The sequence below is a fragment of the Tiliqua scincoides genome, chromosome 1 (genome assembly GCF_035046505.1).
Source record: "Tiliqua scincoides isolate rTilSci1 chromosome 1, rTilSci1.hap2, whole genome shotgun sequence".
NCBI classification, from domain to species: domain Eukaryota; kingdom Metazoa; phylum Chordata; class Lepidosauria; order Squamata; family Scincidae; genus Tiliqua; species Tiliqua scincoides.
The window spans coordinates 44,762,329-44,778,582 of record NC_089821.1 but is presented as its reverse complement, the minus strand read 5'-3'; the positions used below and the strand labels follow the sequence as shown (position 1 = coordinate 44,778,582).

At 41.8% G+C, this 16,254-nt stretch overlaps 1 protein-coding gene across 2 annotated transcripts in view; it reads right to left on the bottom strand.

Moving 5' to 3' along the window:
• SYT9 (synaptotagmin 9) overlaps nucleotides 1–16,254 on the bottom strand; it is a 101,179-nt gene that overhangs the window by 45,190 nt on the left and 39,735 nt on the right. For both annotated transcript variants that reach the window (XM_066632700.1, XM_066632691.1), the window contains exon 2: nucleotides 91–436. In XM_066632700.1, coding sequence (XP_066488797.1) covers nucleotides 91–436 — 346 coding nt within the window. The remainder of the gene's footprint in view (nucleotides 1–90; nucleotides 437–16,254) is intronic.

The window sequence follows — 16,254 nt, the reverse complement described above, 5'->3', positions numbered from 1 at the left end:
CTAGCTGGATAAAAGTCACCTTTGGTATATGTTCTTTTGATCGTCTCTATTTCTTATTTTCTCTTTTGCAAACAAATGAAAGCTACTGACCGGGCAGAAGGGGTTGGCTCTGTGATTTGCCGATGCATCCGGACATTGTGCACACAGTTTTCCTTGGTCCCTGTTTTAGCGTCCAATGGAATGTCAGGGGAGGTGTGGCTAATCTTCATGGCGGAATCAGGGTAGGAAGTAGGTTGTCCCAAGTAATCCTCGCTATACTCATGGCCATTGGTCTCTGTGTCTGTATAGTTCAGTGATTCCTGCTTGTCTTTGTTTCCAGGCAGGCTGCGTTCTCGCCAAGGAACCCAACAAAGCTTCCAGGACACAAACAGAGAAACCCCAAACAAAGCAAGTCCACAGGCTGTGACAACTAAGGACAGTAAACTCACTGTGATATCTGAAAAGAAGACAAAGACATGTTAAAATTTTGTTTTATTTTCAGCATCAGCAGAACAGAGTGTGGTGTGGTTCTAAGACAAGCAATGCTACATTTCTTTTATGCACAAAAGTATGTGCCTTCTGAAATAAGGCACAGGATTGGTGATGTTCACCTTTCAGAAGACCAAAGGTCCATCTAGCCTAGCATTCTTCCTGTTTCCAACAGCATTCCAAGTAAGGAGAAACAGAGAATTCAATATGTTGAATTGCATTAAAGTCAGAATCAATGTAAACCCGCATTTTTAGACATCTACAGTGCAATCCTATGCATGTCTAGTCAGAAGTAAGACCCACTGAGTTTAATGAGGCATACTCCTGGGGTGTTGTAGCCTTAATATAACTAACATTTCTTTTTAAAAATCCATCTAAAATCTGATTTATTTTAATTATGATATCTTTAAAAAATCATTGCATTTTATTCACCCGGAATAGCAGTGTGATCACTATATGAACTTAAATAAATAGTGGCATGGGAAGACTCTTGTTGGAATAGGAAAATCAAAAGAAAGTTTTTATGGAAAGTTGATGTGTCTGCTTCCACTTTATTGTGGTTTAATTATTTTTAACCTTTTGCCTTATATATTGCTTTTCTGCTGTCTTGTGGATCCACTTGAACAGAAAAGCACAATTGTTTTACAATCAATAATAAAAGAATAGAAACCATTTACATAAGCAAATAATAAAGCCCGTTTGCTTTTTTCATTTGGGTGTGTGCTGACAGGATGGGTGTATCACACAAACCCTTCAAGTCAATTTCCATGTCTACAAAGTCATGTCAACTGGACAAGCCCATGAACTATAACTTGAGGAAAAATAATCTCTCCTCCTAATTGTCATTTAACCCATAAATCTCCAAATGGCACACATCTTTTGTTCTTATTTTCAAAGCTGTGGTTATTTTCATGACACCTTCTAGTCATAAGGGAACTAATCAATTAGGCTGTTTGCGAGCCTTTCACAAAATTCTACTACTATCTTGTAGGTGTGCTGACGCATCCAGGTTACTAGAGAGAGGAACAATGGAAAGAGATGAAAACAAACAGCAGTCTGGCACTGTTGAAAAGTTTCTTAAATGTGTTTTCCACTAAATAAAGGAAAAATTCTAAAATCAGTGAGACACTGCTGGGGGATCAGAGAAATAAACCTTGCTGATAATTGCTATTTATTTATTTAGGTTTTTTTAAGGGTTATGTGACTGCTCCCATGCTTAAGCAGCACAGAGAAGGATGTCAGCTTCTACACTACAAAATAATTTCTAAAGGAAGAACTCACAAAATGCTATGGGTACAGGAGAAAGGAGTCCATCACTCACCACCAAATGATTTCACATGCGCTGTCCAACCTTGTACAACCATATGATACACAACAATCGCAATTGCAAATTAACTGCTTGCTTGTTGGGAAACAGAGAAAACAGAATGTCTTTTTTGTCCACTTACGAAATGCTGTATTTTGTGGATTGAGAAAATGTGACTTTCATAACCAGAGAAGGATGTGATGGTAGTGGAGAGTCAGATTAAGGATTGGCTCGCAAGAGACTCTGCTGAACAAGCAGTCGTTTAAAGGTGCTTAGAGCCAAATGACATGTTCAGAATGTGCAGCCTAGACTGCTCCCACTTAAGACTGTATGTTTCAATGGTCCTCTGCATTAAAAACAACCACCATTACCACCACTGACAGCTCTCCCTGTCCATGGAAAGTTAGCAAGTCATGAACAAGGGCTGCTCAGCTGGGCTTGGCCTTTTATTTTATACATTGTAGTTTAAAGGCAAAAACTTTTCATTCAACAAAATAAGGCAGTTCTTCTTTGCACCATCCTACTTTTAATTTTCCTAGTCATTTCCAGCTTCTTTTGTGTTCACGTGTGTGTACATGCATTTGTGTGCATTTGCAGTTCACTAAGGCTGAACACAGACAAAGCATCCCTTCGCATATAGAACATCTGATCTGCATGAGGTAGGCCCAACTTCCTTCACTATATGTAGTTACAAAGTCCCCCGGGGACACTATGAATAGCTAGGACTAGAGAAGCCTCAGGTAATGAGCATTCCAACTCTCTCCTATTTTAACGGGCTGGACACCTATGGAGCTGCCCTTGTGATTTGCACTTGTGATTTCACACTCATCTTTCTCCATCTCTCTCACTGCAGTCTGATTTTTCAGAACCTATTTATCTCTAGACATAAATACATTTGTCTAGATCCCTGGTACATTTGTACATAAATATATTTGTTGCCATTCATTGACCTGGAGACAGCAACTTCTATTTCCTTGCAACTAACCCTTGCAACTCCAAGATACAGCTTCTGCAGGTGAATAGCTCTCGCAGTTCTCAGATTTTTTGTCAACCCTCAGAGGACTGCCTACCTTTCTAATAAGATATAATTGCAAAAGAAACACAGCAGTGCACAGCTGTCAAGGCTGCTGCCCAACTCTATGGACAATGGAGACATTTTTCAGGCATGAGAGCTGCTGAAGTTTGCAAATATTGAAAACTCCTATATAGTATTTAAAGATAGAAACTGTTGCAGAATGAAAAGAAAATGAATCCATAGCTAGCTGCAATTATCTAAGGTCTGTTTCCATTGCTCTGTGACCCCACCCTCTTTAAAATTAAGTCTAGATATGAGGAGAAAATTCAGCTGTATAGCTGGTGCGTCCACATGGACCCAGCTGGCACAAGTCCAAGTAGACCCAGTGCATTTGCATCAGCTTACCCTGGGGCAATGTGTTCATAGACCCTTAACACAAGAAGGCCTCTAGAAGCCAAAACATCCCCGAAAGATTCAGTGGTGCTACACTGGTACAGCTGCATTGCGTAGGATTAGACAGTCCATCTTCCTCTGAACCATCAAAATCAACTTCCCTGAAATCCAGGGTTGTTGGCATCCTTCAGTCTCAGAAGACTATGGTGTCACGCTCTGAATGGTGGTTCTGGAACAGAGTGTCCTCTCCAGTGCGTGAAGCCTGGGTAAAGTAGGTATGGAGGATAGGCTGTTACCCATGCAGCAAATCCACCCTCTCCACGTCGCTGAAATGGTCCAATGGAAAGGCAGAGGCCAATACGGTTGGTTCCAGCGGCGTCGCAGGAGTTGCCAGAACGTGACCGTGTTCAGCCATGAACTGCCTCAGGGACTCCGGCTCCGGATTTTGCCTCGAGGTTGACTCCTGAAGCCTTTTCCATAACTGGATGTAGCCACAAGGCAGTGGAGGTTTGGGATCAGAGTTTTCCTTCTACACACTGACTACCCTTCATTTTCCCTTCCCTCAGGACTGAGAATTTCAAGATGATGTGGTCCCAAAGTGACAGTATTTTCACCCTTTCAACCAATTCTCCTATTTTGTTGAGGATTAAGTCCAGGACAGCCAACCCCCACTTCCTTCTTCCACCTCCTGAAGGATCAAATTGTCAACAAGGCAAGTCTGGAATTTATTGCACCTTCCAAAGTTAACCCGATGAGACTTCCAGCAGACATCAGGATGGCTGAAGTCTCCCATTGCCACTATGGCTTGCCCCTTAATACGCATGGTAATCTGGTATAGGAAAACATCATCTACAACTTCTGCTTGGCAAGGTATTCTATAGCAGACTCCCATGATGCATCACTCTTATTCCTTTCTCATTTTATTTGTACCCAGAGATTATCTACTGGGGCTCCTTGCTCAGACTCCTAGATTCCTGTACAGGTGCAAACCTTCCTTACATATCCTCCCTTTCTGTTGGATCTATTCATCTTGAACTTGAACAGCTTGATATACTAGCATCTTTACTACTACTACTACTACTACTACTACTACTACTACTACTAGCATAAACTATTCATCTTGAACTTGAACAGCTTGATATACTAGCATCTTTACTACTACTACTACTACTACTACTACTACTACTACTAGCATAAACTATTCATCTTGAACTTGAACAGCTTGATATACTAGCATCTTTACTACTACTACTACTACTACTACTACTACTACTACTACTACTAGCATATACTATTCATCTTGAATTTGAACATCTTGATATACTAGTATCTTTCTGCTAGTATATCAAGGTCAGCAAAACTGGTGTGCACAGTCATGTCTCCAACCTATGGCCTTATCTTCTATTCACTGTGTTTAAGGAGGCTAAGTAGTTTGGGTTCGTGGTGGCAGCGGCTGATCTATCTGCTGCCACCATTCCAAAGTCGCAAAGACCAGGAAGTGGGGGGGGGGGGCTATCTAGGAAAAAAAACACCCCTCATCTCACACAAGAGCACATCCAAGTGTACTTGGTCTTAAAAATTCTGAATGATTATATTTTAGGGTTACCTCACCAGATGAGAGGCAACCGCTTCCTGTATCCTGGCTCAATACTGAGTGACATGTTTGAGTGGCAAAAAATGGAAACCTGAGTGACTCAACCTTCTGGGACTTTGTGTTTCCGGTATAACATGCGAAGTGGGGCCTTGTGCATATCCCCCAAGGTATGATATTTTGCTGCAAGAACAATTTTGCAGCTGTTCCCCCTTTACATGTAACTCTGAAAGTGGAAGCAAGTTCCTCCTTCACAGCTTCTTCTGAGCAACTTAGGTCAAGGGATTTAAATGGCAGGCAAATTGTCTCCTTTGCTCCAAGAGTCATACTGCTGTGAGGCATTATTAAACAATTTCTAGTCTAGCTTGATATGGTTTCTCTTTCGCCTCTAGCATCAACACTGAAATGGAAACTTCACATGCAACTTTCACCCATTTTTTTGCAACCTGAGAACTGCAAATTTAAGTGGAAAACTTGTGTATGGGGGCTGCTTAACCTTGCCGTCTCCAGCTATTTTCCCACTCAAAATCACACCCCATCCACTTTTTCCTGTGTGACAAAAAAAAGATACAGGTACCTATATATTTACAAGAATAAATCAGTTGTGTGTCTGTGTGAGGCAAGTGAAAAAAACAAAACCGCAAAATGAGAAAGGACTAAGGAGCTCCCTTCCACATAAAGTTGCTGCCTTTGCTTAATTTAACAAGTTGCATGTGACTGCTTAGATTAACCATGGTTAGAGAAGGGAGAAAACAGTTTTATTTTTTCATGGATTTTGGTATTTTCCAAAAGTTAGAAGTGCAGAAACCAGTGCTTTGTCTTTTTATGCAAAATTTATATTATAATTGTTTTGACTATCTTGGTGCAGAACACAGAAGCCATCAATGTTGCATTAAAAGAATGGCACAGAAAAAAATCCTTTTTCTGTAAATCTGAGGATCTTCTTTGGTTTTCCTTGTTCTGCAGGAACAGAAGTGATTGTCTGCAAGTTGTTTCTTATATGAGTTTACATGGAGAACAATGCTGCTGGTTTTCAAAGAGTGGAAAAAGTATACACTGGACATGCCTCCTCACCTGCCATTCACCTTGTATCTTGCTCGATTCAGGTTGTTATTGAATATACCACAGAAGTGTTACACATCTCTTTTTAAAAAAGACAGAAAAGACACCAAACACAAACCTCTGCAGGGATTTCTGTGAGAAGAGACCTTTAAAGTATTCTCTAGAAGCTTGAAAAAAGATGCATATGTCAGAAAACGTCAAATGAGTGTGCCAACCTATCCAAGAAAGAAACGGCACTCTGACATCTACCCACTTTTACATGGAAAAAGGTAAAGAAGCTTTAATCTCCACTAGTGCTAGAATATAAAAATTTGATAGGTTGCCATGAACTTGAGTAACGGGAATACTCACTATTACGTATGCATGACCAACTGCTTCATTCACACAGAATCTTTTTTTCTAGAATTCTACTGAAAAGAGTGAATGGGCCACCAGGTGGGATTAATGCTAATATTTGGTTATATTCCTTTACCCCCACTCATCTTGCAACAAGCATAATAATGTAAAGATTTTTTTTAATGGTACCTATGGAGGTATTTGGATGTGCAATGAATGCTCTGCAAAATACATTGCTTTTAGATACAGTCTTCTTTTACATACAGCTAGCCAGAATTACAATTCAATCATCCATAACCAATAACCTGTGGCCCAATCCTACCTAAGATTGGGCAGATGCAAGGACAGGGAGAGGTTAATGATAGCAGAACAGTGTTCCACTGTTGTAAAATGGTTGTTGATGGTGTGCACAGTGTGCTGCTGAAAGCCATTTTGCAACCACTGCCACAGGAGGCAGCTGTGTTGGAATTCCACTGACAGAGGCTGTGGGTAGGCAGAACAGGGATGGTAGGGGAAGAATGAGGTGGAGGTGGGGGCAGGTAGGGGATGAGCTGAGGCTGGGAAGGGGCAGTATTCCACCCCCCTTCCTAGCCTTGTACCTGAGTTCACTTGGACTTCACCAGCAAAGTAGCTAGCACAGGTCTGAGTAGACCCAGCAGGACAGTGAGTGCTTACCCCCATAGAAGAGAACATTTTTTCCCTTATCTGGAGGTGACCTCCTGTCACCTAGACCCAGCCCAGGTGGCCAGAAGTTCTCTGGGCACAAGGGTCTCCTCAGGAGTCAAGGCCTACTCAGGAGTAAGCCCCGAGTGTCAGCAGGACTGGAGGCCCGTGCCAGACACCTACACGGGAGTAGGGACAGGGAACAGCTGGGAGCAGGAAGACACGTGGGCTGGAAGGGTGGGGTTAGGCAGACCTGAGGTAAGCCTCATAAGGGAGCTGGAGGGGGAAGAAGGAGGTTGCTCCTCTCCGGAGGGGTGGAAGGCCAGAGGGAGAAGGCGACCCAGGCCAAAGGGAAAGGAGAAAGGCCTCCTTAGGAAGGGGGCTATGGGCATCTCTGGCAGAGACCTCCCTGCCCCCGGGCCTGCCCAGACCCAGAGAGCATACCCTGGAGAAAGGTGGTTGTTGAGAGGGATGCTCGACGCCAACCACAACCCAGGGGGACTAAGGGAGAAGGGAGCAAACAGCAAGGTAACGTGGGACCTCCCAAGGCCAGCCAGCCTGACCCCAGACTGCCAGGGCAGTGCCCTCCAGAGCCCGGGCGCAGGGCTGAGGGATTCGGGCCGGGAGGCCAGGACTACAAGCTCCAAAGAACCGGAAGGCCCGGGGCCTGAGCCACTTTGACGATGATGACACCAGTCAGCCTAGACTGAGGGGGGCCGTGAAGTAACGAGCCCCCATGAATGTAAAGAGGTTGACTCAATTAAACCGCTTGTGCAAAGCTGCCCTACCTGCGTCCCATGCGTTAATTCAACGCCGACCACCGCGCCTAGACCGGGTAAGCCCCTTGCACTCGGTACAGACCCCAGGGCAGGGGCCTCCTCCCGCCATGGACGTTACATCTCCAGAGCCTGAAACACCCCTGTGGGATGCAGTGCACACACCCCTGGCAAGGCTGCATCAGCACTGGAGGAGTTGGGCAGGTTTGGGTTATGAATTTCTCTTCATCAAATGTAAACAGTATGCAAGTAGGTTTTTTTCCCTCTGTTGAAATGAAGAGGAAGCTTCATGTACACATTGGAGAGCACATGATGCTCTCAATCAGGACATTCACGTTTTTGAACGTTTATCTGCAAATCATGAAAAGAGAAGGTGAGCTAATTGCCTCTGTCATTCCACTGCATAAATGGTAGTACATAAGAAACTGCAAAACAAGAAATAGGAGCAATTCACCATGTTGCTTTGCCCTGATGGTCCTGATGATTGTCCCGATTGCCCTGATGGTCTTACAGAAGCAGCATTCTCCTCTGAGAAAACAGTTCTAGAACGTTACCTTCCAGAAGGGTAGAAAGTTCATAGAAGCTGTTTTTCATCATTCTGATGAATGTTAGTCTCAGTCCATATAGCCACAAAATAATATTCCACGATACCCACCACACTTCCTAAATTACAGATTTCTATAAAACTAACAGTTAAACTGTGTTCAAATGCCCTGTTACTGTTTTCTTATGAAAACCTGATTTTTCTCCGTAAATCACTTTGTGAACTTTTTGTTGAAAAGTGGTATATAAACACTGTTATTATTATCATTATCATTTAAATAATAATAATTTTTACACCTAGACGTCACACAGATGTTCGTGTGGATGAGGATTTACCAGCTGATAAATGTTGTGGTTTTTGTGTGTACATATACGATCATTATCAGCTGTGTTGTCATTTTGATGATAATAATAAACTGAAGTCAGAGTGAGAACTTCCTGCCTTCAATGAATGTGCTCCTACTATGATAAGATTATCAACTCATAAAGAAGAATCTGAGGAAAGGAACCAAAGGCAATTGAGAAGCTATATCATCACTAGCTGCAGTTAAAAAAAGATTGTTGATTGTAAATTATAAAGTTGTGACTGACATTTTTGTTAGCTTCCACAAATATCAGCTTCTAGAATTGTTGCTGTGTTCAAAGTAAACAGTACAAGCATTGTGAAGTGTATTCCTGCTGCTAAGAGAAAGACTACTTCAATCATTTCAATTCATAATATTCTCAAAATCAAGCCGTTCTGAAAGTCATCCAAAAAAAGGTATACAATTGTCACTTTGGTACCCATTTGTCTGTGCTTCTGGCCTTCCACAACTACCATTAACATCAAAAGTCACTTATGTACTATTCTGTAATCTTGTTTTGCATAAAGCCAACAACAGGAATAGGCTATAAAGAGAAAACAAAGAGGATGAGGCTCTGCTATGTAATATGCGACAACAAACCTGCATCAACTATACATTGGGATGCTTGGCAAAACAGCAAATGAACAAATCTGGTCATGTGCCATTAAATGAAAATCAAATGGTTATGTGCCATTAAATGAAAAGGCTAAGAAGCGTAATGATGAAGATGGCTTTAAGAGACTGAAAATACGAACACTTGACATGGGATAATCCAAAGTTCGGCAATATGTCATGAAAATCCCTTCCATTGCTTTGTTAGCAAAAATCAGGATTTTTTTTTCCATTGGTCAAGAACAATAGGCATTTCCTCTGAAGAGCTGACAAATAACTAAACTAGCCCATTTATATGATTCCGCTATCAGTAATTTTTGCAAAGAGCATAACTATGAGTGCTTGGTATCCTCCCTGATGATCTTGCACTCCTTTCTTAGTCATCTGACTTCTTCACCTGATCACTCTGCACTGCCTTGTTCAATCTCTTACCTCATCCCCTTGATTGGCCAACCATCTTTTTTTGTTTTCTCCTCCTCTGCCTCGCCACAATTATCTTAATTCATTGGCTTATCTGCTCTGCTGTTGCAGTGGTTGGTAGACAAATCATGGCCCTGTTAGAATACAATTGGATTAACTGCTCTGATGTCATATTACTACAGCCCTGTCTTGACTGAGGTTCATCATGTGACAACCAGTAGACATTCAAATCTGAATTTCAATATCCATATGGTTTGTATGCGAGTGTAAAATTAAACCCTTCCTTGTATGGCTGTATAGCAGTGGTTCGCAAACTGTGAGCCATGGCTCTCCAGGAGCCACTGAAACCAGCCAGGAGAGTTGTGGAATCCTTGCAAAAAATCTGCTGCCCTATACAATGTATATAAAGATTGTAGCCCTAATGGGGAGCCATAGACAATGGACCAGTAGGTCAAGGGAGCCGCCAGTTGAAAAGGTTTGGGAACTAACAGCCCAATCGTATCCAACTTTCCAGCAATGCAGCCCTGGGGTAAGGGAACAAATGTTCCCAAACCTTAAGGAGGCCTCTGTGACTGCACCCCCAACACAGGAAGCAGTGCATACCCTATAGGCACAGTAGCACTGGAACTGGAAAATTGGATAGGATTGGGCTGTTAATCTTGGAGCCTTGTGTCAATAAAAGAGAGAAACAATGTGAGCTCGTTGTAAGGTAGGAAGTACTTCCATTAGTGTTGTATTGACTTTTGAGCAGTTCATCTGCACTGCAGCTTAACAGGAGAGTTCAGAACAGACCCAGTACAGATCTTCTACATTACACTGTAGGGGTGGAAGTGGGTACAAAACCTGTTTTGACCTTATTTCAAAGTGCAGTGTGGTAAGAGAGATGCCTTTTCCCCATCCCCAAAATCTATGTCATGTCCATGGGACTTGGAGGAGGAGAAGGGTCAGTTGTGACTACAAATTTATCTATTTCTCACATTCATATCCTAACTCCAAGTTGAGGAGAACAGGGTGGCATACAAGCACAGAAATGGCCCCATTTCATTCTCACAACAACCACCCTGTAAGGTAGGTTAGGCTGATAGAATGTGAGTGGCCAAAGGTCAGTTTAAAGACTGCCCCTGAATGCCTCAGATGGGGAGAAGAATTACTGTCACCTATTTCCTTAGGAGTCACACACACTTCAATACCTTTATTGGCATATTTAAAATTGGAGAGAATAAATAACATAATAAATAGAACAGCTTTAAAGAAGTTAACTTCGAACTTTGGCCTTAGAGACTACCGCTAAAAATTCCACCACCAAGTTGGTAATAGGAGGGGAATAATCACTAAGAAGAATTGGGAAAGGATCAACAAGGGAAACAGGAAGAGAAGAAAGAAAAGAATCAAGTAAGTGAAACCTGAGATTGTGATGAGCAGTGCACAGAAGAAGGATGTGATCCAGAGTGTCTGGTTCAACTGAGCAAAATAAACATAATCTGTAAAATCTCCCTTGGTGTAAAGCCGATGGAAAAGTGTTCAGTCTCGCCAACATAAAAGCCCGTCTTTTACTAGGGTTAGTAAGTTGGGTAAAATAGTTCGCAGGACGGCCAAGAGAAGGGGACAGACCAAAAAAAGAGAGGCGAGCAAGTCGGATTTAAGCTAGACAGTAAAATCGCGTACTCTTGCTCCCAAAGTTTGAGTTTAATGAGATGATGTGCTTTTTGAACATCCATATCAGCTAAGAGTTCAAGAGAAAGATCTAAGGAAGATAGTTTGGCATCAATGAGTTTAAACCAATTGGATGAAAAAGAATCTTTTAATAGATCTAAGAGAATTGAATTCGAGTGGATATTAAGCTGGAGTCTAAGCCAAAAAGTAAAAGTCCAAGCTATAGTAGTGGGGAGATGGATATCCAATTCCAAAACCATAGTGGACAACCTAATTAAGTTTGGAACTCCAAGAATTCTTCTCAGAAATTTAGCAGTTACTTTATCTATCTCCTGATTAGCTGCTTGCATCCAAACAGCTACTCCATAAAGTAATTGAGGGAAAACTTGAATTTGGAGAGCAAGAATGGCAGCAGGGATGTACTGGCTGCCCTTGTAAAAATGGAATCAGGCAATTGCATTTTGAGATAGCAGAGCTGAAGAGATAGCAGATCTACGATGGAACAACCAAGAATGTCGATAATGGAAAATAATTCCTAGGTATCTGAAGGATTTAACTTGTTGGAATATTAAGTTATCAAACCTCAAGGGGGACGGGGCCCAGGATTTAGAAAAAAACTAAAATCTTTTTTTTCAGAATTGATTGACAAAAGATTAAGGAGACAATATTCTTGGAAAGAGATCAGCAATCTACAAAGACCTAACTTGGTAATAGATAGTAGCACAGCATCATCTGCATATAAAAGGAGCGGAATAGGGGTGCCATTTAGGGAGGGGGAAGAAATTCCTAAAGAAGGGAGAAAAGAGGGAAGATCAGCAAGATAAAGGCTGAATAGAAAAGGAGCAAGAATACATCCCTGTCGGGTATACTATCTGACATGGCACCTGAGCGATCCAATCGGATGCGACAGGTGTTAGAAGAGTGTAATTGTTGAATCAAAAAGAGGAGATGGGGGTTTCCTTAGGAGTCAGTCCTTTTGATTCATCCCTTCCCAAGAAACTGAACTATCAGCCTTTTCCTCCTGTCTCCTCCTCAGCATCATTGCTTCCATAGTGCCTAAAAGCCCTAAAGTTCCATGAGAATAAAGGCACAATCCTAACTGGGTCTATTCAGAAGTAAGTCCTATTTTGTTCAATGGGGCTTACTCTCAGGAAAGTGTGGTTAGGATTGCATCCGAAGATTCCCCTTATGAGAACAGCTCTGTCTTTCACAAGGTCTCTTTTCACAGCTGTGGTGGCCTTGCCTACTAGCCTTGGTGACCAGCCGGTGAATCTCCCAGGGCATCTCCAATGCCTGGGAAAGAGAATATCACCAGGCAGCCCCATAGCAGGTTAAGCCAAAATGTGAAAATCTGTATGTTATAATCCACAACACAGTAATACTATGTAAAGAGAATACTATTTTCCCTAACCTATTGTTTACCTCAGTGTTCTGGATGTTCTCCAGCAGAAACTTTTGTGTCATATGTCTAAAAATAATATTAGGAGAACATTATGCTTCTCAACCAGTTTATAGGATTGGTTGGAATTTATTGTATTATGTATGGGTTACAGAATTTATTGATTTTTTTCTCTACAATATGATTCTGTATTTTTCAAGTTCTTCTTTTAGATTCTAATTCTCACTGGCATTTAAGGTAGAGGCCTATGTAATTGCTGCATGGCAATGACAAGTGGGTGAAGGGTACACCTATTTGTGTCAATCATCTACATGTTTCCATTGCAACGAAAGGAAACCAATCATACACAAACATTTCAGTACAGATTCAGAGACAAATTCCTACTGGACAAAATACTGCATGTTAGTTAGGAAGGAATGAAGAAGCACTATCGTTTGAACAGTTTAACAACCAATTTACTCTTTCACTTTGTAACTTGTTCACAGAAAGACAGTCATGGACTTTCAAAACGGAGACAGAACAGCAATTATTGATTATTTACAGATGAGTTATTCAAATAATAACTACGTTAGTTAACCGACTTCAATTTCAGTGGCCAAATGATTGCAATGTGGATTTCTGGAAGAAGACGGAAAGTTAATTGTGATTGACAGCATGCTATTATGCCTGTTCAGCGGATTGACAGGATGCCAGGACTTGTATTCAGTTAGTGATGGAAAAATAAAAAGAATACTGAAATCATTTTTTCTTGCAGATATTTAAAAGCTTGTCCTCAAAGCAGGACCTTAAATTTGTATAAATTTTATCTCAATGGAGGCCCCAAACATCATAATTATAGTAATAACAGTGTAGTGCAAACACATTCAAATGAATGCATAGAACAGAATTTTTAGGCAAACACCTTAACCTGAGAACATTTTGTTGTTTAGGGTAATTCAATCATACAATAGAGGGCTACCTTGAAACAGCCTTACGCTAATTAAAAACACAAACATGGCAACATTTATAGACCTTAATTTGAAAATATTAAATTCCACACTGCTGCAACAGAATTTAACCAGCTGAAGGTCTTTTCCTGGAATTTTCTGGTTTCCTACTGAAATAAGATATGAGCATTTTTGCCTATCATATTACAGGCATGCACCGCTTAACAACCATTCACTTAACAACATACCACATATATGACGGTGGTCAAAGCACAATAAAGTGATGCTCTTAATGAGGCAATTGCAACTCCCACAGCCTGCAACAGAGTGTCTGTTGACATAACAGAGAGGCTCTTAATGCAAAGAAGAGGCACTCTATCTCCAGTAGCCTGTGAAGCCAGCTAGTGTCTGGCAGGGAGTGTCTGTTTACACAACAAGGGCAATAGATTTGTCTGAATGTTTACTTAATGACCTGATCACATAGCAACGGGGATTGGCGAACGTATCCCCATTGTTAAGTGGTGCACACCTGTATTTGAATAACTATAACATCATGTACCCATACACACATGGTGCATCTATGTCTTTCCCTTCTACACCCACAAATTTCTGTAACCTAGAGACTCTGTTTTCACCAACTATATGTGGAGATGCCCTTGGAGATTGTTTGGAGGAAGCAGGTGCAATTAATTATCACAAGCATACTGCAGCATTGCTCCACTGGCTTCCTATAACCATAACTATAACTGGCTTCCTATAACTGGCTTCCTATAAGTTTTAAAGCAGTACAGTATTTCTAACTCATAAAGCTATAACTTCCTATTCCAAAGAACAGGAGTGGGCTGACTTTGGTCTTACACAGAGTGCTTTTCTTTTCTTTCTTTTAAAAAATTGGAATTCTTGTGGTCCATCAATATTTTTTGAGTTTACAAAGTCAAAATGCATACTCAGGATTTTATACTAGTATAATTATAACTGTGATCCTGAATATACATTTTCATAAAAGGAATCAGTAACCTTGCAGGATCACATCACGGCCCAGCAAGTCCAGCATTCTTTGCAAGAACTCCAGCAATGGTTCATCAGAAATTGGTTAGTGTTCCACCAGTACACAAAGTTCTATTGCCGGCCCATGCCTGCCAGATTACCATGAATACTGAGTGAGGATTACCTCTCTTACAGCAGCATCTAGTACTAATTGAGAGCAGTCCAATTGACTTAGAGCCCAATCCTGAGCTCACACTGCCATCGGCCCAGTCACACTGCCAATCCTGAGCTCTCACCATCGGCGGTGAGGTTGCAAACGTGCCATACAGCACGTTTGTGGCCCTCAGTGCCAGTGGAGTGCCAGTGCTAGCTCAGTGCTGACTGGGCTAGCGCAGGTGGAAGGCCAGTGCTCTGCTGCTTGGCAGTCATGCGGACCACTGAGCAGTGGAGAGGTAGGTGGGGGTGTGGGGAGAGGGGAAGGTGATGTTCCAGGGTGGGAGGTGGCAGAGTTTGGGTGGAGAGACGGTGGGGAAGAGACATGCCAAGAAGGGAGCAGGGCAGGAGGGACCAATCCTGAGCCGACACGGAGGCTCTTGATTCTATGCCGACCCTTGGGTCACCTTAGAATCGATTAGCCCCATTGCTACTCGCCTTACCCAGGGGAAGGGGACGAAAGTTCCTTTCTCCCAAAGAGCTGTCAGCACTGCCTGGTTAGTATGTAGGATGCAGTGGCAGCCATTTTCGGCACTGCTGCAGCCCTGGACACTGGGCAGCTCAGGATTGGGCAGTTATATATCACATATTGCCCCAGAGTTCAAGCCTAAATATCTCCAGAAGTGTATGGGACTTGTTTGAGCTAGTATTTGATTGCCAGGACAGGAGGTGGTGATGCATTATTTCAGTTCACAATTATTATGATCCATCTAATTATTGCACAGAAGGCTAGAGCGGACTAGATGGTCCAACATATCACCTTCTTCCTGTTGTTCCTTCTGGATTATCCCCCATCCCTTACTGTTCCTTTCCTAAGTGAGTAAAAGGGTAGGATTGCAGCCAAGGGGTATAAATCTATGGGAGTTCTGCCACTGACTTAAGTACAACATTGTTTGCTCCAACTTACTTTTTTGTCCTATAGCGTATTTGATACGTTTAAGCTTATTTTTCTCTGCTGCAAGCTTTGAGATGGAAGGGATACCAACAGAAATAGAAAAAAAATGATCATCTGCTGCCCCAAAATGGAAATACCTTTAAAGCTGACTTGAATACCATTCATGTCCAAGCAATAAACAATAAGGATTTATGGAATGATTTCTAATAAATCATTTATGTAGAATGATTATAAAATGCTAAATTAATGTTGTGTGCTCACACATTCACAGATGCTACGTGATATTATTGCATCTGAGACGACAGGAACTGGATCCTCATCAAAATGCAAAATTTATGGGGAAAACCAATATTTATGAATACTTGATTAGGCTCTGAATCTCAGAATGCCACATAAAGCCAAAGCAATCAATGCTAAGTACCCAGTCTGGGAAGGAGATTGAGACTGTGAGTGATAGAATCCACAAGGGACCTTCCTGGAAGCTCTGGGAAGCGCGTTAAGAAATCTGGCAAGCATAGGCAGGAGAGACGGACCAGAATTCAGAATCTGAAATTAAATCAAGTACATGGGATTCTTACTTTGTAATTCAGGACCAAAGTAGCTTTCACTTTTGAAATAGTCTCCTCACACCACTTTATTCCAGTATCGGCAG